This window comes from Rana temporaria, chromosome 1, assembly GCF_905171775.1.
Source record: "Rana temporaria chromosome 1, aRanTem1.1, whole genome shotgun sequence".
NCBI classification, from domain to species: Eukaryota; Metazoa; Chordata; class Amphibia; order Anura; family Ranidae; genus Rana; species Rana temporaria.
Window position 1 is genome coordinate 418,507,758 of NC_053489.1, and position 25,310 is coordinate 418,533,067.

The 25,310-nt window shown below is 40.2% G+C and overlaps 1 protein-coding gene across 4 annotated transcripts in view; it reads right to left on the bottom strand.

Moving 5' to 3' along the window:
• Positions 1-25,310, bottom strand: part of ANTXR2 (ANTXR cell adhesion molecule 2) — a 362,866-nt gene that overhangs the window by 185,967 nt on the left and 151,589 nt on the right. For all 4 annotated transcript variants that reach the window (XM_040325040.1, XM_040325021.1, XM_040325013.1 and 1 more), the window contains exons 10-11: positions 8,004-8,099; positions 3,912-3,981 (exon numbers count right to left, since the gene is read on the bottom strand). In XM_040325040.1, the coding sequence (XP_040180974.1) occupies positions 3,912-3,981; positions 8,004-8,099 (166 nt within the window). The remainder of the gene's footprint in view (positions 1-3,911; positions 3,982-8,003; positions 8,100-25,310) is intronic.

Sequence of the window (25,310 nt, forward strand, 5' to 3'; positions counted from 1 at the left end):
ATCAAAACCCTGCTTTTCTGAAAGGCATGAGACACAAACAACAAGCGCCCAGAGGCGATTCAGTTCGCATGTGCCGCGCTATATAAGTTTTTCATTCATTCATTCATTCATTAAATGGCAGCATACAGTAGTGGCATGAGGTTAGAGAGAGAAACCAGGGAGAGCTGTGGGGGATCTGGTAGATTGACAATCTCAGAAGTGTTGACTTCCCACCATGGAGGTGGGGGGCAGATTTTATGAACAGAGATGTGTTCAGAGGTGTGAGCCCCAGAGGTGTGAGCCCCACTCTTTTACAGTTAACGGGGGGGGGGGGGGTGCATTTAACAATACATTTTTGCAACAGTGAAGCTTTGTTTTTTTAAATAATTTCCCTGAACTTATTAGTTAGTTGAAGTGAACACAAGCTAAGGTAAAATGTAATCGTTTTGTAGATCAGCCTTTTTATATTTACTCCAATAAAAGGCTTCACAAAGATTAATAATAAATGCCCCTTAAAATATGTGTCTATTTGTAGACACGTAAGTTATTAAAGCTAAAAAAGTTCCAGTTGGTCATAAATACCGGCACTTTGAGAACATTTAGCTGGCTAAGAGGCAGTCTGTTTAAGGCTGCTCCTCCAGTGTGCTGTTAATTATTTAAACGCGGAGAGCAGGGTAAATGATCGCCACATCTGTCACCCACACAGAGAGAACCCTCACTCATTGCAGGACCAGATGTGTTTATTTTCAACATGTACTAACTACTAGCTACTTAATGGGTTCCAATCCTTAGCCAAAAGTTAATTAAGCAAACATACTAAACATTAGTTATCTTACATGACAGTCATTTCTACGTTTTATCTTGAACTCTTTAATCAGATCTCTCCAGGAATTCAAGAGGCGTGACAATTATAACCTTAACAGAGCAAAGCAATTTTCTTAATAGCTCCTGTGATTTTAGACCATCACCAGTCACCATAAGTAAATAAGATAATAATAATACACAGTTTGTTATTTTATGTTAACAAAATTGGGGCCTTGGATTTCCTAACTAATGCTGATCCTTACTGTAGTTATTATTAGTTCAAGAAAGCCCATGCTGAGAGACATAAGCAAGGCTGCTGTGACTTTGAAAATGCTTCAAACCTGGCTGTCCTTGATTTTAATACTTGTTAAGTAGTACTTATAAAGTGTTAGCTGGATTCAGGTAGCCTGGCGCATCTTTCCGGCGGCGTATCGTATCCTGTTTATGCTACGCCGCCGTAAGTGACGCAAGTACTGTATTCACAAAGCACTTGCCTCCTAACTTACGGCGGCGTAGCGTAAATGGGGCCAGCGTAAGCGCACCTAATTCAAATGAGGATGGGGGGCGTGTTTTATGTAAATGTGTGGTGACCCAACGTGATTGACGTTTTTTACGAACGGCGCATGCACCATCCGTGTACATATCCCAGTGTGCATTGCTCCAAAGTACACCGCAAGGACGTATTGGTTTCGACGTGAACGTAAATGACGTCCAGCCCCATTCACGGACGACTTACGCAAACAATGTAAATTTTTCAAATTTTGACGCGGGAACGACGGCTATACTTAACATTGACTAGGCCAGCTAGGGGGCAGCTTTAACTTTATGCCGCTTATCTCTTACAGAAACGGCGTATCTTTACTGCGACGGGCGCACGTACGTTTGTGATTCGGCGTATCTAGGCATTTACATATTCTACGTCGAACTCAACGGAAGCGCCACCTAGCGGCCAGCCTAAATATTGCACCCTAAGATACGACGACGCAGGCTGTCGTATCTTTTTTTGTGTCTGACTGAAAGACTGATCAGTTACTAGCAAGCGCCATCCCCTTCTGTGGGCATATTTCAGGTATTTCAGCTATTGAAATCTATAAATATTTTTTTTTCTTTATTAGAAGGCTAACTAGAAGTTCATTTACCTAAATAAAAATAATATATAGCCAAAAATGTGTCCTGAATATAAAGAAATTAATCATACACCAAATCACTACTTCACATTTCCTCCAGGCTTATTTAAATGTATTTATTTTCCTTTAGGTTTGTTTTCACTTTTCCCTAATTACGCTATTAGTATTGTACATTCCTTTTTTCATATTCCAAACATTACCTCTAATAAATTTATTTACAACTAATGCTTGCCACACATGCTACAATTTGATTGCACAATATGCAAAATGCAGTAACGTTTATCAAGCAAAACTCCTATTAGTCTGACTACCCTTAACTGCTGAAATCTGAGATTAAATTCACTAAAAACTAACATAATAAATTTTAAAACTTCTTGACTTCTAGGTTGTGAATCCACTAATGAATCTGCAAGTCTATAGGTCTAGAGAATTGCAAGTTTACTTCATTATTATTCATCCAGTGATTAGGTATTTACACATACAGTAAGCAGTGGGTGTTCTTCTGTGTGTGTATAACAGCACTTGCAAAATGTATTTAAACTTGCAAGGTGCATTGTTATTTTTTAGGATTCTTTATTACACAGGCACATGGATACTGTGTATAGATAAAAAGCAATCTACTGTGTGAATAATTGTTTCCTGTTATTGATATATGCTCAGATTGTTCTCCATTGTTCCTGCAATGTAAAAATGGCTGTAAGCAGAAGAATTGGTGCAATTATTCCCTGCAGCTACCTAGTGGCTGATATTAAAGGACTATATTTTTTTCTAAGAACAGCATGCCCATTGTACAGGACATGTCACAGATAGGATTAATTTCCAGATACAGGCTCAGAATATTATAAAACATTTTTTCTTTCTTTCAGACTGCATGCACAAACCCTTTGCAGCATATGTTGCTGCTGCTGTGTAGTTATGATCCCATCTAACAATTACAGGTTATATTGCTTGATTGATCATGGGATCATTCCCCTATACCCCAAACGATAAAATGTTGTGATTAGAAGTAATTGCTAAGCTGAGAAAACTTTGACTGCAAATACAGTTACAGTTCACAGACACACAAAAAGAAAAAGTCAGTTTCCCAACAATTTATATCCTGTGTGCAGGGCCACCATCAGGGTGGTACAGGCATTACACCTGTAAGGGGCCCGACGGTCCCCAGGGGCCCGGCTAGTCCCCAGGGGCCCGGCTGTTCCCCCTCCCGTGTTTTTTTTTTTCATTACACCTGTAACGGGTGGTCCTCAGAGCCCCTCACAGGCCCGGCTGGCGCCCCTCCAATTTTTTTTTGCATTACACCTGTAAGGGGCCCAATGGTCTTTTTTTTTTTCGTCAGCACCCCCCCCGCCCCGGGTTCTTTGCTCCAGGGGGGCCCTGCCTAAGGCTGTGTAAGGGGCCCCAAAATGTGTGATTACTGCCCTGCCTGTGTGAAGATTCCTTTTAAGACAAAAAACTGTAAATACATTAAATGAAAAGTAAATATTTGAGCTGCCTAGATTTATATTCTATTTGTACCTCCAATACTAATGGCATAATTAGGGAAACATTTATTTTTATTTACTTTGTGTGAATTTTATCATATCATTTGACTGCTTTGCTTCATAGCTTTTGTATGACGTGCAAGCTTCATGAGCAAATTTTTCCAGCCCCATTCTGAGAAATGTTTATCATATAAGATCCTCACTGGATCTTATATGTAGGAGAAAATTGACCATGATTAAGCACTAGCTACGAGTGCGAAACGCGTCAGCTGTTCTGTTTTTGTGGTTGCAGTGACTGTGTGTGTGTACAGTTGAAAATAAAAGACAACTTTTTTTAAGTCATTTTGGAGTGCGGCTGTCCAATTTTCTCCTTCATTTCGCCATTGCTACAAGCATTGCCAGCACCTTGGTAATCCAACCGTCCTTGATTGCTTACGGGGCTCACCTGGAGTGGTGAAAAAATATCTACATGTGTAAACAAGGTCTTAATGAGTAATGATAGATTTGGGAAAGTACTTACTGTCCAGCCTCTTCAAGTACTGTAACTGGACAAAGCATATACTGAGCTTCCACTGTTAGTGGTTTTTTATCTGTGGATAGAAAAGGAGTGTTAAAATTCACAGGTTTTAAAAAATATGATTATTTATTATTTGACAAAAAATAAATAAAAAATTGGTGAGGCTAAAGGGCAATAGGAGTAAGCACACCTGGGTTTAAACTGGATAATGTTAGTGGATATTTCTCAGAATTTTTGCTCATACTAATATTGATACACTTCTCAATATTTACAAAGAAAAAATAAAGAAGCACTTATGCAATTACAAAATAGTTAAGCTGCAAACACATAAGAGAAAGTATTCCTCCCAAGAAACATAAATGTACAAAAGTGTTGCACTTTATCAAAACAAATTACAAAAATTTGTGAAATATGACAAAGTTTATATATAAAACATATAAAGGTGAAGACTCAAAGATATACCACATGAAGTCCACAAAAATTCCAAATCAATGGGTTATCCGGAACGTCTGTGCCAACGTCATTGCATTCCTGCAACTAGGAGCTTATGCCAGCTTGACATTTCTATTTACATGCACATGTCTTTGATACCTTATGTGAATGTATTTTATCTATTCATTAAATATGGTACCAGCTTTTATTGCACAATGGAGAGGTGCCTTACATGAATATCCCCGTGTGGAGTTTGGTTGCTTTGTCAAGTGGCGGAGACCCAGATGTCAGGAGAGTGCTGGGGAAAGTAGAGTGACAGTCCTGCTGTGATTTCTTAAGCGTTAAATTACAGTATTTATCGGCGTATAACACGCACCCTAACATTAAGAGGGAAGTTTCAGGAAAAAAACTTTCTACAGCCCCCTGCGTATAACACGCAGGCACAGTTTACCCTTTATTTTCAGGGTAAAAAAGTGAGTGTTATACGCCAATAAATACAGTACTTCTCTTGAGTAAAGAGGGTCATGGTAGTTTGGTAAGCACCTTACTGCACTTGGGTTGATGGTGGCTGCTGGTGACTCTTTTTGTTGTAAAACTTTACTAATGAGCACCTTCTCATGGTCATTTTGGACCCACAGATTTGGAATATCTGTGGAAATGTTGTGATATATTTTTGAGTCTTTGTATGTTTTATATTTGAACTTTGTCACATTTCACAGATTTTTGTAATTGGTTTTGATATAGCACAACACGTTTGTACATTTAGACTTACACAATCCTTATCATCCCCATTGTCCTCCCATTCATTCCCACAACCTCAGAGGAGTTCAGATATTAGACTTATTTTTCTTACATTGCATTACCCTGTTACTAGACACTTCATCTCAGTAGTACTCAGAGCCTTTATCAGTCACAAAGTAGACAGGCTGTTTGGGCTCACTCATCACCCTTACATCAATTAAGGCCAAGGTTGATTGACTTTTGTTTGCTTCAGAACTGCTTCTTCCTTCATACAAGTTGATGGTATTTCAAAAGCAGCTAAAGCAGGTCAAGTGCAAATCAATATACCTTGATTACCCATGGATGCCTATGATTATTCAGGATGTGGTATTACAAATATGCTTTGGATATTATTATGCCAATTTGGATGCTCCTAGTGGACTCCTAATGCCTGAACTGTATCCCAATTGCAGTATTTATGGATTATGTGAGGGAGGTTTGGGAGAATTCTGTCCTTTGAGAAATCTTTTAAAGTGATGTTTCTAACAGCCCAAAAATGTGTCTTTGTTGGCAATTTGGTGGTTGTATATCCATCCTCCTCTAGACAGGTACTTTAGGTACACTGACTTGTGATTAAGTCAAAGCTATAGAAGATGCACTTTGTTATTTGGAGCCGGAAATACATCCAGTCCACCCATGGTGATATCCTTAATATAGCTCTTGAGAAGCATACTTGGATAATTTAAATATATACAGTTTTAATCCTGCATCTCTGTATGTGTAAATATACCATTTTCTTGCATTCCATATGGGACCATGTGGAAATCTACTTCACACAGTTGTCACACATGAGATGTAGTATTGTACACCATATAATGTAGGATTGTACAACACTGGCTTTAGAGTACAGTTATGTCTCAAACAAGGTTTTTGTTGTATTTTTGTTATATGCATCTTTACTAACCCAAAAAACAGAGCAACCTTTTATTTTAGATATGTTATAGTCTAACTGGTTTTGTTTTGATGCTGAAGTGTATCCTGCACATAAAAACATTTTTTTTAGTTAATTACACATATTTTCTCTGATACCTGAGCACACATTGTGTGTCTAGAAAATTCAGTGAGCATATGATTTGCTTGTTTGTGCATGATTATTAGCAGTCATTATTTACTAGGCTAGTGTAAATGTTAACCTAGTAGTAAACCAACTCTGAATATTAGAAAGACATTTAAGCCCATTAGTCTGCAAAGAAGCACATATAAAAAAAAAAAAAAAAACAGAGAATAGTGGTTAATTTTGTAGATTTCCATATATTAGCAGCTCTTCTGCTAATATTTGCTGAAATTCTGGAGATCAACTTCTTTCAGAAATCACATAACAACAACTATATGGATCTCAACCAGCTGGATCTTTATGTGGAGCATATCCCATAAAGTGTAGGGACCAGATTTTTTTTTTTTTTTTTTTAGGTGTTACAGTGATGCCTACATAGTTTCATAAAAACATGAATTTTAATCATACAAAATTAAGGCGGAACACAGGGAGAGCCTGGCTGCTATGGATGGGGATACCCATTTAACCAGCAGACAGTGATTGGACTGATTAATTTTGGGGAAATTGACAGCATACTTCGCCTCAGCGCCATTTCTGAAAAGAGATCTGCTGATTGATCTAAACATTGCCTAAATTTGTCTGAAACCTGTTGCTGTTCCTGTACTGGCATTTGACTTTGAGTTTTATGATTGGATTTGCTGCCATCTAGGGGACTAGCAAAGTAATATATTACATACACCCATTAAAGAGTGCCCCCCAGAGGGTGCAGGTATATCAGGTGCATCTGTATGGCCAATAACAGCAATGGGAAGAACATATTAAGGGATGCATATTTCCTTAAATAAAGTAAGGTCTGGCCATTTGGGTTCACCATGAGGTTTCTTCCCAGCCACCCTGGTCACTTAAATCTGGGTTTTCTTCTTGTTGGCTGTGCATGTAATTATTAAGATAAAGATGACAATGTTGATGATTATTATTATTATTTTACACTCATGGTATCTTGTGAAGAAACAGACATCATAGTCATTGAAATGCATTGAGAGAGTAAAATGCCACCAGCCTTTCAATGGAGAAGTTATTATCTTTTGACTTAAGTTGAAGTGGTATCTTCAGCAATATATGGTATAGTAACAGTGGCCCATGGTGTGTGGGGGAACTCTCAGATGTGACAAGAATAAGATGAATGTTTTTATGAAACTATGCAGTGATCACTGTAGCACCTGCAAAGTCCTTAAAAAATAATTTATACCCCCGATCTTAAGGGCAGACTCTGGGTCGCACTACTGGCATCATGCACTTTAGTGTTCTGATCACTGGAAACTGTAGAGGGTAGTCAGTGATTCCCTCACCCCCTCTCCTCAACACATTCTTATCCTTACCCTCCCTTCCCTCCACCCCCCCTTTTTTATTTTTTTATTTAAAAATATATATATACTGTATATATACATACAGTATATATACAGTTATATATTATCAGTATATTATCAGTATTATCATTATTATTATTAATATATATATATATATATATATATATATATATATATATATATATATATATATATATATATATATATATATATATATTTATTGCAGTTGTTTCATAAATCAGTGCAAACATTTATCACTGTTAACTAGAGATCAAGCAATGATATCCTTATCTTTTTAGCACATTTTAAGCTGTCTGTCATGTGATCTAAATACTCTAAACTTGATCCTGGGCAATAATATAGCCTTGTGGTTTCTACCACTGCAATCTAAAGTAGCTAAAAATATAACTGTGTATCTTAGAACTCATGTCTAAAACAGGCTAATAACACTTTTTTGCAGTTAATCTGCTAATGTGTAATGCAGTGCTCCGTTTCCCGAGCTGAATATTTGTATGTACTTACGTTCTGTTGTCTTGTTCACGTGGTATGCACACATGACATTATCTGAATTCCGGCCAAACAAAAATCCATTCCCTCTTAAGACAACTTGAAAACTCTCTAGAATAAGATATAGATGTTTGTGTAATCAAATTGTATAATTTCCCTTACTAACATATACGATTATAGATATAAATTAAGTATTGAGGCTATGGAAATTTGAAAGGAAATTCTGCAATCATAACAACTGAGAAAACCTGAACACTCCAACATTTACTGCTAAAATATTAATACACCTATAACCCATATGAATGGGCTTTTATTCACTTCAGATGGGTTTTACATCCCCCTACAAGTCTACAGGATTGCAAAACTCACTTGAAGCAGGTCAAATGCACATGTCCATGAATTCTGAAACTAATGTCATCAACACAATCCCAAAGTCCATTAACCACTTAAGGATCGGATTTACCCCCTAATGACCAGGCCATCTTTTGCGATACGGCACTGCATCGATTGAACTGACAATTGCATGGTCATGCAAAACACTCAAACACAATTTGTGTCCTTTTTTCCCTACAAATAGAGCTTTCTTTTGGTGATATTTGATCACCTCTGCGGTTTTAATTTTTTGTGCTATTAACAAAAAAATTGTGTTAATTTTGAAAAAAAAAAAGTTTTTATTTTTGTACTTTTTGCTATAATAAATATCCCCCCAAAAATATAAAAAAACACATTTCTTCCCCAGTTTAGGCCAATATGTATTTTTCTACAAATTTTTGGTAAAGGAAAATCGCAATAAGCATATATTGATTGGTTTGCACAAAAATTATAGTGTCTACAAAATAGGGGATAGATTTATGTCATTTTTATTATTATTATTTTTTAACTGGTTATGTCGGTGATCAGCAATTTTTAGCAAGACTGCGACATTGCGACGGACAAATCAGACAGTTTTGAGACTTTTTTAGGACCAGTGACATTTATACAGCGAGCAGTGCTAACAAAATGCACTGATTACTGTATAAATGACACTGGAAGGGAAGGGGTTAATACTAGTGGTGATCAAGGGGCTAAATTTGTTCCCTGGGAGGTGTTTCTAACTGTGGGGGGAGTGCACTGACATGGAGGAGTGAGATTGCTGTTCCTGATCACTAGGAATAGACTATCTCGCGCCACTCTCCTGTCAGAATGGGGATCCGTTTGTTTACATTGACAGATCCCTGTTCTGGCTCTCTGTGGATTGACCGCGAGTGGCCAGCGGACATTGCGGCCGCAGGTCACACACATCAGCTCTGGCACCGTGCCGAAGGCACATGCACGGCACGAACCGTCGTACAGCTACTGCGATTCGCACAATAGAGCCAACCTGCCATATTATAATGATGGCAGCTGGTCGGCAAGTGGTTAAAACAGACCTTCAGGCTGGGTTTACACTGGTGCAATGTGGGAAGCCTGCAAATCCAGTGTGGGTTCCTGTATCACACAGTGGTTCGCAATGAGATCTGCAAACCACTGGGGGTGTCAATGTAAAGTTAATGACACCCCCAGATAGGTTCGCAGATCGCAGTGCAAACTGTGAAATAGTAGAGGAAACAGATCGCATAGGTGTGAAAACCCATGCCATTAAATTCCAGTGCGGACCAAAAAAAGGGTCCTGCACCATTTTGGTGCGACAGCGATTTCATCCATACAGTTTGTATGGCTAAAATCGCATTGCACAGATATTGCATGTGATCTGCAAAGAAATGCGGTGCGAATCACACACAATGTCTGTCATCGCACTAGTGTGAACTGGGACTCAAAGAGACACTTGAGCTGCTTTATGAAAGGAGTTGAGGATATCTGCGCAATAGATATTCAGTTTAGCTATATAATCATGTGAAAAGTATATTCATGTTCATTTTGAGTACTCAGTCATGTGAACATGAAAGTAATCAGGAATTTTATTTTCAACTAACCAGATAATTGACGTGAATAGTCACATAATTGATTGCATGTAAAGGTGCTAAACCCTACATTTTAATAAATCAGGTTCCCTGTCTCTAGAAAAATAAAGGGAAACAAATGTACTATATGCAACAGTTTTTTCTATTTCTGGTGCGAAGACACACTTATAAAGCAGTGCATTTGACACTTACCAAGCATTCAATGCATGTATATCTTCCTGGTGTATGTGTTGGAAATGACAGTAATTGATTCACCTGCAGTAAATGTTTGGTAAATGTCAAATTCCCTGGTTTATAAATATGCCTACCTTTATATTTATTCACTACCAATAGCATTAATGATTTGAAAAGTGCAGTAAAAATCAGATACCTTTATAATTAGCTGTTACTGTATTTTGATATCAATGTTGTTAGCAATTTAATACTAAATAAACCTGATTGTACATTTCTCTGTGATTTACAGAATAACAATAGATTCAAAATACCTTTATGTTTTTTATGTTGTGAAATCTTTTTGTTAATTTATCTACAGGGAGTTGTTGGTTCCATTAGCCACGCAAGTCTCTTGTGCTGTATATTTATTTTACTCTGAATTATGCCAGTTTTGCCACAATTTACTTGACCATAATGTGTGTTTATTAAAAACTGTACACATTTTCTGTTGACATTTAACAGCGATTCAGCAAAATTAATTGCTTAGGTGTTTAAAACAAGGGTTTTACTAGAAGCAGGGGCAAACCAAGACTCTTCTTTGTTATTACTAGCCTCCACGATGTTTTATTCTCTAGTACAAAAAATAAAAAAAAGATAATTATTGTTTATTACATCTGTTCAAATTTAACCCTATTTGTGGACATGCCACGATAATAAATTGAGCTTGTTCTGCAAGGTTAAATTCTGAAGTACAAAATGAATTTGGCTCTAGGAGATTAACAAATACTAAGAACTTATTTGTTTTTAGCACAATGACTCAATAACATCTGGAATAATAAGGTCATGAAGTATAGCTAATTCCAGCCAGAAAACCTCATATGCAGCAAAAGACAATGGGGCAGATCCACATACATCTGCGCCGGGCGCAGCGTATCTAAGATACGCTACGCCGCTGTAACTTACTTTTGTTTAGTTTGAATCCTCAACGAATTTGCGCCATAAGTTACGGCGGCGTAGAGTATCTGTTGCGGGGTAAGGGCGCGGAATTCAAATGGAAGTGATGGGGGCGTGTTTTATGTTAATACGTCGTGACACGACGTAAACAATGTTTTTTTTTAACTGCACATGCGCCGTCCCTGGGGGTATCCCAGTGCGCATGCTCGAAATTAAACCAGAACCAGCCAATGCTTACGACAGTGACGTCATTCTACGCAAATTCCTATTCGCGAATGACTTACGCAAACAACGCAAACAATTTAAAATTGTATGCGGGAAGGACAGCCATACTTAACATTGAGTACGCCTCAGAACAGCAGCTTTAACTATACGCCGGAAAAAGCCGAACGCAAACGACGAAAAAAAATACGCCGGGCCGACATACGTTCATGGATCGCCGTAAATAGCAAATTTGCATACTCGACGCGGATTTCGACGCAAACTCCACCTAGTGGCCGCCAAAAAATTGCATCTAAGATCCAAAGGCGTACGAAGACGTACGCCTGTCGGATCAAGCCGAGATGCCGTCGTATCTTGTTTTGAGGATTCAAAACAAAGATACGACGCAGGAATTTTGAAATTACGCCGGCGTATCAATAGATACACCGGCGCAATTTCTTTGTGAATCTGCCGCAATAACTTCATCTGAAGAGAGAATTTATTATGGAAACATAAATTCAGTTGATCTTGAATCAAGGTTTGAAATATGCACCCAGAAAACCACTTAATAAGTTTCAGATGTTTTTAGACATCAACAAATTCACGAGAAAACTGAATATTAAACGGCACTTTTTATCTAATCCTATTGTTTCCAATTCTTTACCAAATGCATCCACCAAATTGGGTGCCACTGGGCTCCGCAATGCCTCTTTGTTCAACCCAGGCAAACCTGCGGCAGGAATTACTGTATTCAAGGATTTGGTTTTGAAGGAACTATCTCAAATTTCTTTTAAAAAAGAAAGACCGAAGAAGAAGGAGGAAGGCATTGATGCACTATGTGAAAGAAAAGATCTGGTGATAAGACCAGCAGACAAAGGGGGTGGGGTTGTGATTCTGAAAAAGGATGATTATAGAAACGAAATGGAGAACTTATTGTCAGATAGAAATACCTATACCATCTTAAAAAAGGACCCAGTAGAAAAATATCAAAAACTACTCAAAAGTATTGTCCGAGATGGATATAGAAAACAAGTCATCAATGACAAGGAATTAGAGTTTTTAGTACCTCTAGTCCCACGAACCCCTATAATTTACTATCTCCCGAAGATACACAAGAACCCAGTTCACCCTCCCGGACGTCCAATAGTAAGTGGAATTAATTCCCTTACGTCAAGAATTGGCAAGTTCATAGATGTCTTCTTACAACCAGCAGTAAACAAAACCCCAGCTTTTTTAAAAGATTCAATGCAGGTGATGAGAGAGATCTCAATACTATCAGTCGAGGATGATGTACTGTTGGTGACAGCAGATGTGTGCTCGTTGTACACGGTTATCCCCCATCAGCTGGGATATCAAGCTGCGGAATTCTTCTTACGGAAAGAACCTTCACTAAAAACCTCAACTCGTGAATTTGTGATGAAACTTTTAAATTTCGCAATGGAGCATAATTACTTCTTCTATGGGGGGCAATTCTATTTGCAAAGCACTGGGGTTGCGATGGGGGCCAAATTTGCCCCCAGCCTGGCAGGGCTGTTCATGGCCCTGTGGGAACATGATAGGCTATTCTCCGTCAATGACCCCCGCTTGCTAATCTGGCGAAGATATATAGATGACGCCTTCTTTCTGTGGAAAGGCAGTGAGGAGTCCTTAGAAGTTTTTATGAAGTCTCTTAATGAGAACAATTGGGGCATCCGATTCACGTATGAACACAGTGCCACTAGTGTCAACTTCCTTGACTTGGTGATCTTTAGGGAGGGAAATGCTCTGATGACCAGAACCTTTTTTAAGGATACAGACAGGAATGGATTTATCCCAGTAGACAGTGGCCACCATCCTAACTGGTTGAATGCTATTCCGAAAGGTCAATTTCAACGCATCAGGCGCAATTGTTCTAAAGCAGAAGATTTCAAATCACAGGCTGTCACCCTGAAGAATCGGTTTTTGGAAAAGGGGTACGAATCTACAGCTTTGGATACCAATATAGAAAGTGTGTTAATGATGGATAGATCCAAATTGCTGGTCCCTAAAAGAAAGGAAAAGGATAATAAGAACACAGAATTTCAATGGTCTTTTCTGACCACCTTCTCCTCCAAATTTTGGTGGGTGAAGAAGGTCCTGTCTAAATATTGGCACGTTCTTAAAAGCGATAAGATTCTGGGACCCCAGTTACCCCCTGCTCCTAAAGTACTTTTCCGGAAGAACCAAAATCTAAAAGATCTTCTAGCCACCAGTGTGATTGACCCTCCTGCCAAAATCACTATGTTTGGCTCCCTAAAAGGCTTCTTTCCTTGCAAACGCTGTAAGGTGTGTGCTTCTGCTACAACTATCAGAACCGGCACCTTCAGCTCTTCTGTTACCTCCCGACACTACCAAATCTCTGACCTAATCACCTGTGACGCTATTGGGGTCATTTACCTCCTTTTTTGCCCTTGTGGCTTACAATACATAGGAAGAACAATTCGGGCTCTTAAGATCAGAGTAGGGGAACATGTTGCTAACATAAGGAAAGGATTTGAAGAGCACAGTGTGTCTTTACACTTTAAAAGGTACCATGATCGGAATCCAGCATTGCTTCATGTCATTGGGATTGAAAAGTACACCCGTCATTGGAGGGGGGATGACATGAAGCGACAGATCTCACGTCGTGAGACCAGATGGATCTTTGATATGATGTGTTACACGCCGCATGGGTTAAACGTAGAGTGGGATATCAATTGCTACATTGACAACAGATAATTTACGTTTACCCCATGCTTGCGTGTACGTGTACCAATATTCTGACACTGTATACCATCTTTGGTGCAGGATGTGCACACGCATCCATGAAGGAATATCCTTGACCCCCAAATTCCCGCCCTACTTTTTTAAATAATCATGCTCAAATGTGTGAGAGATATAAGTTTGGGCTCACACTTATATATTTTTATATGTATATGGTCTGTTGCTTTTTTCTATATCTTATTATATACATATTTTTTATTTTATTTTTTGTGGAACATCTACCTGAGTTCGATTTCCTGTAGATGGTCTGATTTTTTGTGGCCAAATTAAGGGATAGTCATCCTTTGATGCATTTGTGTTTGTGATCTGCAACAATGTCTCAATGTGGCAGCTCCAGAGACTTAATTATTTGTTTGGATGACTGACACATATGTTTTATATTGATACATTAGTACTCCACTCTCTGTTTTGGACAGAGAGAAGTGTATCTCTTATTCCTTTCTGTTTGAGAAAAACAGTCATAATATTTATATAGACATCGTTATATGTGAGAGGGAGTATATTCCATGTATATATTCTGCAAGACGAATGGTCATTTCTAATTGTCATATTTATTTGTTTTTTATTTATGTATTTCATAATTGGACTTATGTTAGGACGCAATGCAATTGTCATTATAATTTTAAACGTCCACATATATGCCTTTATGTATATAACAATTTCTGTCTGCATGTCCCGCGCTGCAGTTGCTGGTTCCTTATGAGGGCAGCGTGGGGATGCGGGAGAAAAATGTTTTTCTTTTTATTTTAATATTGATTTTTTAAATCTAATAATGTAGATGAGACTAAGGTCTCGTGATCTAGATTATTTTTATTTATTTTTACTCATAGTTTTTTTTATCTATTTTTGTAGTTCCTCTCAAGATGCAGGGACACGGATTTTTTATCTGTGTTTCCGGTGTCTCTCATATAAAATCAAGTGGCAGATGGTGCTCTTGAGATTGCCTCCTTTCCCAGTGGAAGCCTATTAGAAGGGCGAAACGCAGCGTAGGTTGGAGCCTATATTTTTTCAAAGACATTGCCATTACTTAGCCTGCTGGTTGCTACCAAGGTTATTTGGATTTTAGAGATACCGCTATCTGTTTCTGTTTAAACTTTCACAAGTATCAAAACTGTGTTGTTCCTATTCAGAAACTTTTTTATTAAAGAAGTGTTTTGCTACTAAGTACTACACTATGAAGTCTTCCTTTTCTTTTTTTACTTTGTTGCTACTGGTTTTTTAAAACATCCGGGGAGAGCTGTTCATGCTGATCACCTCACTGCTGAGGAGTGGATTACAAGCGCTGCTGCACCTGAAGCACAGAACGCCAGATCCTGCTTGTCTGCACGAACTACAGCTCCCAGGTCGGGGATGATATGCCCATAAGATCGTCTCTCTGGTAAGAGGCTGACTTATCTACACTTTTCACCGTATTATTTGTACTGCATGGATGTACCTATATTGAAGCAAGCTGATCGCTGGTGTCAGAAACTAGGAATGTTCGTTTATGGACTGCCTTTGATTCTATGCACTTAATCTCACTAGTTTATGCTTTTTTTGGACACAGGAAATTTTTATTACAGACTTTATCCTTATTTATTTTTACATATGTAATTTTACCTTCACTTATATGTTTGTGGGTTGCGCACTATTATTTTATTAACATACCTTTGCTTGCTGAATATTCCAGCAAACTCCACTATTGCAGCACCTAATTGAAAGTTTTTTCATCTCAAACCCTTCTTTCACCTACTGAATTAAATTTGAGTCTCAAGGTGTTCTAATTAGAATGTAAACCTTTATTAATACTCACCATTATATCTGCCAATCACTTTTTTTCATTTATTTTTGTATCTGATACTTTAAAGGAGAAGCGCAAATTCACCTTGCCTTACAAACATAAATTCACACCTCGTTAAAGTTGTCCCTATGGTTGCAGTTATTCCCTTAAATTAGGAAATGCTACCTTTGTCAGTTCAATGTTGCTGTCACTGTCTTATTAAGGAGATTTTCCTTTACTTCCTGTTCCAAAGATACAACAGGAAAAGGAAATCTCTATAAAATGAACATATGTCACTAACATATGAGCCACATTTGAAATATTTATCCCGTTCTCATGTTCTGGTTACAACTCTCAGGCCCCGTACACACGACCGAGTTTCTCGGCAGAATTCAGCCAGAAACTCGGTTCAGAGCTGAATTCTGCCGAGAAACCCGGCCGTGTGTACACTTTCGGCCGAGGAAACCGACGAGGACCTCGGCGAGGAAATAGAGAACATGTTCTCTATTTCCTCGTTGTTCAATGGGAAATTTCAGCTCGCCGAGGTCCTCGGCGGCTTCACAAGGAACTCGACGGACAAAACGATGTGTTTTGCCCGTCGAGTTCCTCGGTCGTGTGTACGCGGCCTAATGCCTCGTACACAGGACCGGTTTTCCCGACCAGAAAACTGACATGTTTTAGATTGGTTGGGAAAACCGGTCGTGTGTATGCTCCATAGCAGTTTTCCTGACGAGAAAACTGCCCGCAAAAAAAATTCGAATCTGCTCTATTTTTTCCTGTTGTGTTTACCTTCAGTCTTTTTCTCATCGCGAAAACTGCTAGTGTGTATGATTTTCCGAGGGGGAAAAAACACGTGCATGCTCAGAATCAAGTATGTGACGGGAGCGCTCGTTCTGGTAAAACTAGCGTTCGTAATGGAGATAGCACATTCGTCACGCTTTAACAGAGTAAAAAGCACAAGGCTGAAAAGTGCAAATAGTCTCTCACCAAACTTTTACTAACACAAGGATCAGCAAAAGCAGCCCAAAGGGTGGCGCCATTTGAATGGAACGTCCCCTTTATAGTGCCGTCGTATGTGTTGGACGTCACCGCGCTTTGGTCGAGCATTTTTTGACTGAATGTGTGTATGCAAGGCAGGCTTGAGAGGAATCACGATAAAAAATGAATGTTACCGGCGCAAAAGAATATATATAATATATATAATAGATTTATAGCTTATTATTTAGTTTGCTGCAATCAAAAATGCACGTCACCCTTGAATGAAATGCTAAAAAATGTTTAAACAATGAATGGATTGCGCTAACCTTGAAATTGTTAACCAAATTTGTGAGCAACCTATTTTTATGGAGGAAACCCGTAAAGTGGTTTCCTATACTCCCATTCAGTGATTAACCACTTCATTACCACTTTATGATTAACCACTTTATTTTTTGCGCTATAAACATAAAAAAACAGAAAATTTTGAAAAAAAACACAATATTTTTGACTTTTTGTTACAATAATATCCCATTTTTTTTTTCAAAAAAATAAAAATTTCCCTCGGTTTAGGCCGATACATATTCTTCTACATATTTTTGTTAAAAAAATTCTGCAAAAAGATAAGAGAGCTGTTCAGCAGATCATCCCAGTTTTAGCTGCGAATTTGGAGACCTGGCAGAGGGGAGGGGGGAAGTGTATTGAGTAGAATGAGAGAAATCCTGAAGAGAAATGAACACATCTGCGAATCAGATACGTGCCCATGGAAGATAATGGGCCTGAATTCGCACCTAAGCCGCACCGCAATGCCTAGAAATCGCACGCGTTTTTTCTGCAATGCGCAGTGCAAATGCATCGCACATATGTGAACCAGCCTCATTGAAATTAATGCATTTAGAAATGTTCTGCGAATTGGATGCGGTTTAAACCACACTCAATTCGCATAGGTGTGAACCCGGCCTTAATCCTCCCCTTATTTATCCAAAACTAAAAGTGGGCTATACATACATTTAAGAGTGTTGGTGTTGGATTTTTACTACGTCCTTAAACTCTACATGTCATGTCTCAACATCTGGACCATCTAACAGATACAATTCTGCTCTCTCTGTTCTCTGCCATTTCAGCAGCCAAGACAGACATTTTTTCTGTAAGCAAGAATAAAAATGTCACCTGGTGTGCAGGAGGCAGGGGTTTAATTAATGTGTAATTTACTTTTTAGAGTTTCCCAGTTTCTGAAGCACAAAGCTGGTGAATACTGGTTAGTGACTGGCTGGGGGGACGTTTACATATGTCTCTGCTGAGTAAAGGACTATGGGCCAGATCCACAAAAGGGATACGCAGGTGTATCTGCTGATACGCCATCGTATCCCTGTTTCTATCTATGCGGCTGATTCATAGAATCAGTTACGCATAGATATTCCTAAGATCCGGCAGGTGTAATAGTTTTACACTGTCGGATCTTAGGATGCAGTACCGCGGCCGCCGCTGGGGGCATTTCTCGTCGAAATTCTGCGTCGGGTATGCAAATTAGCACTTACGGAGATCCACAAAGCTTTTTCCCTTCGTTATTTCTCCGTAAGTGTTAGTTTGCCGTCGCAAAATTAGGGCTGCTTTTACAAAGTGTAAACTTAGTACACCATGTAAAAGTATACCCTTCTATCCCGTGTCGCTGTAAATTTTTTTTTATTTTATTTTTTTTCCCGCCGCAACTCTTTTTTTTTCTTTTACACCTGTTGCGATTCTCAAAACTCGGCGCAGCGTAAATCCGCGCAAAGCACGTCGGGAAAATTGTGTCGGGAGCATGCGCAGTACGTCCGGCGCGGGAGCGCGCCTAATTTAAATGGGACTCGCCCCATTAGATTGGGCCTGCCTTGCGCCGGACAGATTTAAGTTACACCGCTGCAAATTTCTAGGTAAGTGCTTTGTGGATCGGGCACTTAGGTAGAAATTTTGCCGCGGTGTAACTTAAATCGGAAGATTTAAGTTGCGCTCGCTGGCTGTGGATCTGGCCCTAAGTACCTCCACAGATGATCTGCAGTGTTGTCATTTATTTATGTAATTTTAAAAATAGGCTATCTCTGCGCTTAAGTGTAGCCCCCACCCCAAAAAAAAAAAAACAGCTGTTAGCACCAAATAAGCCTGTGATACTAGGCCCAAAAGCATACAATAATATGTAATATTATGATATGTATGTATTTATATACAGCTGGGTTAGAGCTGCACTATTTTATATTATGTCATTACATTTTTTAACATTTGGCTCAGATTACTCAGTATCCAAACTTGACTTTTATATACCTTTTTTTTGGGGGGGGGGGGGGTTGAGAATTTTATAGAGATAGAGAATAAGAATCTTTGAGCCTAGGTTCACACTGCTGCAAATTCAAAATCGCGGCTGCGATTTTGCCACGATTTTGCCGCGATTTCGGCCGCAATTTAATGTAAATCGCGGCCCAAAATCGCAAAAAGTAGTACAGGAACTACTTTTTGAAATCGCAGATGCGGCGTCGCACTGATTAGGACAGTGCCATTGCCGACAATTGCCGCTGATTTGAGATGCGATTTGACATGTCAAATCGCATCTCAAATTGTTCCAAATCGTACCCAGTGTGAACCAGGGCTGAGACTATAAATGCATAGTAGTTTTCTGTAATACTTTTCCCCTGTGATTTGGCCTACATTTGAATGTTTATCTCTACATTCACCTGTCACCATCACATATCTGTGCTGTTAAAGTAAATGTTTTAGTCAGAAAATCAATTATCCCATTTCTCTGGAATCATGCTCATCCACCCAACCCCCAGGAAATATTAAATTGAAGAAGTGATGCTTTGCTTATGGAGAAAAACAAGCACAGCTCTTAAAATCTTAGGTCTGACATGTGAATCCTGTTAAATGTATTCGGCTAACAAATAATCAATCCACTTTGTCCTGTGACATGAATTGCCTACCTATTACATAACCTCAAAAATATTAACTACAATAGGCCGGCAATACACATAAAAGTGTACCATTGTTATGAATGCTAGACAGGTCTCTATTAATTGCAGCAGCCATAAATTAGCAAATGTTTTATTAAAAGTGTCATTTTGATCTTTAGAATGATCTTTTTTTGTGTTTCAATACGCTCAGTAAAGTTCAATTATAAACAAATAGCTACAGTAAAACCATTGAATTATAAACTGTATAAATGGTTACTATTTTTCCTGCATAGAATGTGCAGTTCAGTTTAGCCAGTCCAATGAATTACACACATCTATCACTATTATAGAGGGCCACTCAGGTGTCACATCCATGTATCATTATATACCAAAACTGTAACAGACTTTACTGGCACAGGAAGAAGCACACACGGTACAATGCAAAATCATACACAAAGTTTTATTATGAACATTACATAAAAGACACATAAATACCTATTGTGAGTCACAGTGGCGGCTGGTGCTCAAAATATTTGGGGGGGCGCAAACAAACGAAAAGAAAAAAAAAACTATTGCAGCCTCACTGTGCCCATCAAATGCAGCCACTGTGCCCATCAAATGCAACCACTGTGCCATGCCATCAATTGTCGCCACTGTGCCATGCCATCAATTTTCGCCACTGTGCCATCAATTGTCGCCACTGTGCCATGCCTTCAAATGCAGCCACTGTGCTATGCAACACAGCCACTGTGCCATCATTTATCACCACTGTGCCCATCAATTGTCACCACTGTGCCATGTCATCAAACGCAGCCACTGTGCCATCAATTATCGCCACAGTGCCCATTAATTGTCACCACTGAGCCATGCCATCAAACGCAGTCACTGTGCCATCAATTGTTGCCACTGTGCCATCAATTGTCACCACTGTGCCATGCCAAACGCAGCCACTGTGCCATGCCATCAATTGTTACCACTGTGCCCACATCAATTGTTACCACTGTGCCCACATCAATTGTCGCCACTGTGCCCTTTAATTGTCACCACTGTGCCCTTTAATTGTCACCACTGTGCCCTTTAATTGTTGCCACTGTGCCCTGTAAAAATACTGCCCCTTGCCCCCCCCCCCGCCTGGCACTTACCTTTCTGGGGTCAGCCATCCTCCTTCCACGGTCCCTCAATGTCTTCTTCCGCCCTCAATGACGCTTCAGCCAATCAGGTTTCCGGTAACCAGAACCGGTGAACCCGATTGGCTGAGACGCCTGTTAGTCTTATCCAAGGAACGCACCCCGCGTGCGTCCCCTGGATAACTATTTGGAAGCCAATTACAGCCTGAGGGCTGTAATCGGAAAGCCTATCAGTGCTGCTGGCTCTGATAGGCACTTCCAAAGCCAACCAGCTGCCGTTATTCAGATGGTCGGCGCTCACCAGGGGGCCGGCCATCTGAATAGTGGGCGGCAGCAACAATACACAGATTCATGCAATGCATGAATCTGTGTATTGTATTCAGTGGCGGTGCGGGAGCCAGAGGGGGCGTCGCTCCTGCACCCTCTATGAACGCACTGCCACTGGTGAGTCATAAAATCAATGTTGGTACACAAATACAACTATCCACTGCATTTATCTACCACAGCAAGTGATTACACTTGAATAAATTGCAAATGTTTCTTCAGGACATATAGAGGAGAATTGCAATGTTGGCTTAAGCCCTGTACACACGCCATTTGCCCATACAAAAAATACAAACTGACATTCTGCGTGTGTGATAGTCTGTCTGTCCAAAAGTCGGCCGACTTATGTCGGACATGCAGGTGTAAAACCAGCAGCCGAATGACTCCCAAACAGCGCTCTCAGCCAATAGCAGAGAGCGCTGATCAGAGTGTTCTGGGGGGGGGGGGGCTTGCAATTATGGGGGTGGAGGAAGTGCAGCGGAACTACAGCTTGAAGTGATCCATAACACACCGTTGGGACTGGTAGTAATTTGCAGTGAGCAATACTATAAAAAAAAGTGCCTGTTCCTCCAGAACAGGTATAGTTGGGGTTGGTATGATGGCGGCTAAATTGGTGAGAGCAGATGGACTGAGATGGTGGTAAGTGCAGTAGTAACAGTAGGTTTGGGGGGTGCATGAGAAGTCCTGTGCTGGGAAGAAGGAAGTAAAATGGTAATGGAAGAATGGCAAGAATGGATGGGCATCCTTATTGTGAGTAGGGTTGAGCGAACCCGAACTGTAAAGTTCGGGTTCGTACCGGACTTTTGGGTTTTTGGTACCCGAACCCGAACAATTTGCTGTAAGTTCGGGTTTGGGTTCGGTGTTCGGCAATGTAATGGCACACTGCAGGGCAGCCAATCACCATTTGTTTTACTCGTGTGACCTAGAAGCCATCACAGCCATGCCTACTAATGGCATGGCTGTGATTGGCCAGTGCAGCATGTGACCCAGCATGTGACCCAGCCTCTATATAAGCTAGAGGCACATAGCACAGCTCGTCACTCTGCTTTAGATAGGGTAGGGAAAGGCTGCTGCTGTTGCTACTATGAGGGAGAGAATTAGATAGGAGTCAGACTGTCCTGCTTCAGAAATCAAATTACACCAGCACTGCATATGTTCCTGTGAGATACTCTGCATTAGATACTTTAGGGAAAGGTTCCTGATTGCGCTTATAGGGACAGAAATATATAGGAGTCAGTCCTGCTTCAGAAATCATATTACACCAGCACTGCATATGTTACTGTGAGATACACCCTTTAGATACTTTTCTTCTATTGTGCTATTCAAAAAACATCTATTTAGGTAAAAAAAAAAAACATTTGCAGTGTTTCCTCCAGTGTTTGCAGTGTTTCCTCCATATCTGTATGTGTGAGATAAACACTTTAGCTAGTGTTCTTCTATTGTTCTATTCAAAAAGCAACCATTTAGGGCATAAAAATATATTTTGCAATGTTTCCTCCAGTGTTTGCAGTGTTTCCTCCATATCTGTAGGTGTGAGATAAACACTTTAGCTAGTGTTCTTCTATTGTTCTGTTCAAAAAACACCCATTTAGGGCAAAAAAATATATTTTGCAGTGTTTCCTCCAGTGTTTCCTCCATATCTGTAGGTGTGAGATAAACACTTTAGCTAGTGTTCTTCTATTGTTCTAATTAAAAAACACCCATTTAGGGTCCTCCTCCACCGCCGCTTCCACCTACACCGCCACATCCACCGCCCTATCAACCTCCTACTCCATATGGACCTCGTCCTCCTAGGTCAAGATTATTATGTTTTTTTAATGTTATTTTAAGTTATTTCCCTATCCACATTTATTTGCAGAGTACTTGCCATGCTCTTACCAACATTTTGCTGCCATTTGCAGCCCTCTAGAGACATTTTAGTACTCAAAAGTTCGGGTCCCCATTGACTTCAATGGTGTTCGGGTTCGGGGTCAAGTTCGGGTCCCGAACCCGGACTTTTTTCCGAAGTTCGGCCCGAAACCCGTCGAACCCGAACTTCCAGGTGTCCGCTCAACTCTAATTGTGAGTACTGAAGGGCAGAGTTTCGAGTGGTGAGTGGAGTGAAGCAGAGAGATGAGAAAGGGGGTAAAGCAGAGTGGTGGGGGATGGTAGAGTGGTGAGGGGGATGACCAAGTCGTGGTATAAGAGGGGTTTACACTTTCTAAATTTTGCCTGCCAGCACGTTTTCCTCTGTTTGCCCTTCTCCTCTTTTGCTGCCTACAGCAGGACAGGTCAGAGAGCAAACGTAAAAAGTGCTGCCAGAAGTTCTCTAGGTGTACCCCCACCCCACCTGCTCCATAAAAAAACACAACCCCCTAGGTTCACTAATGGGAAATGTAAAATTACAATCGCCCTCTGAGAAATCACTAATTTCTCAGGACCCCCTATATTTCTCAGGACGTGTGCCTTTGTTCAGCCAGATGATGCGGCAGAGATCAAAACCACTACTTGCCTTTATTTCTATTCCCTGGCTGCAGGAGGAATACTGTGATAACAGCAATATGACAATGGAGAACAATGGAAGTGCTCGCTATCACTACCAATGTTTGCGGTGAATCCTGCTGCTAAATTTTGATGTCAGAAATATGGTGGCAAGCAGTGATGCCATGGTGGTGGGATAGTGGAAGGTATGGTGGTGACATTGGAAGGAGCCCTTAAGGCATATGTTTTTGAAGGTCAGATTCAATGTTTTAACTGAGCATGCAAGTGGAGTGGTGTTGGTGGGGTATGCAAGTGTGCTGGTGCACACTGGTGTGCGCAGTCTTTTGCATTAGGGTGTGCACCTCAAAGCTCAAACACACACTACCAATCACGTACAATGTTCATTCAGAAAGGGAAGAGGCCAGTGAATTACATGTTTACCGGCTCCTTCCCTCATCCTAAAGCATCCCCCGCAGCAACAGCCAGTGAGAGAGGAGAGGAGGGAAGCCAGGAGCGATGTGGGGGAAACCAGGACAGGAGGGGAAATCTGTGCTACACAAGGTGATTAGGGTGTGCCTGGGCACACCTGGCACACCCTGTGCGCACGCCTATGCTGGTGCATGATGAGGAGAGGGGTGTGGAGGTACATCAGCAGCAGTGGGAGGAGTAGTGTGAATATGTTAGGGAGGGGTGTAATTCAGACAGAGTAGCGAAAGTGAAGGGAGCAGTGCTTGCATTGTAAGAGTAAGTGGGGAAGTGTAATTCTGGGGCTTGATTGCTGGCAGATTAGTGATTAATGAGAATGGAAGATAAGTAGTACTGGCTGCAAAGTGGTGAGAAAGAGGGGATTCCGGCTAGCAGAGTAGGTTCACCAAACACCTGCTAGCACTTTTCCTGTCATCTTCCACCTTCCATGCAACAGTAAAAAAAGGAGAATGCACTGTGTAAGTGACACAATAATTATGACTGCAATAAATCATACAGCAATTCATACAAAAAGTTATAAAACGGACAGGCGCCTCTAAGTGTAATACAGTAAAACCTTGGTTTGTGAGCATAATTCGTTCCAGAAATAAGCTTGTAATCCAAAGCACTTGTATATCAAAGCATTTTTTTACAGGGTATAAAAGAGAAGATAGGCACCTCTAAGGCCTCGTACTCACGACCAAACATGTCTGCTGAAACTGGTCCGCGGACCAGTTTCAGCGGACATGTTCGTTCGTGTGTAGGCAGTAACGTACAGAATTCCAGCAAACAATCGTCGGCCAGACCGTTTTCCAACGAACAACTGTTTCCTGGTCTTGCTTTAAAACAGTCTGCTGGAATCGTGTCCGTCAGACATGTTCGGTCGTCTGTACACAAAAGCAGCGTACAAAAACCCCGCGCATGCTCAGTCCAAATGAGGAGACGGGAGCGCTCGTTCAGGTAAAACTCGCGTTTCTTTGGGATATGGCACATTCGTCATTAGAAACCTTTTATTCTAGCAAGAGAACAATGTCTTAAAAAGGCGCACTAAACCACATTTTAAAGCCTCGTTTTATTAATTCTTCTCTTGCTAGAATAACCCCGTTCTCTTGCTGATGCAATTTCAATAGAGTTGTCCCATACTGAAATGTCACATTTCTTGCTTGTGATGTAATCCTTTAATAATGTTTTCTATGCCAGACGTGTGTTTTGGTTGGTGGTCCTCCATAATTTAGAGTAGTCATTTTTGTAAAGGAATGTTC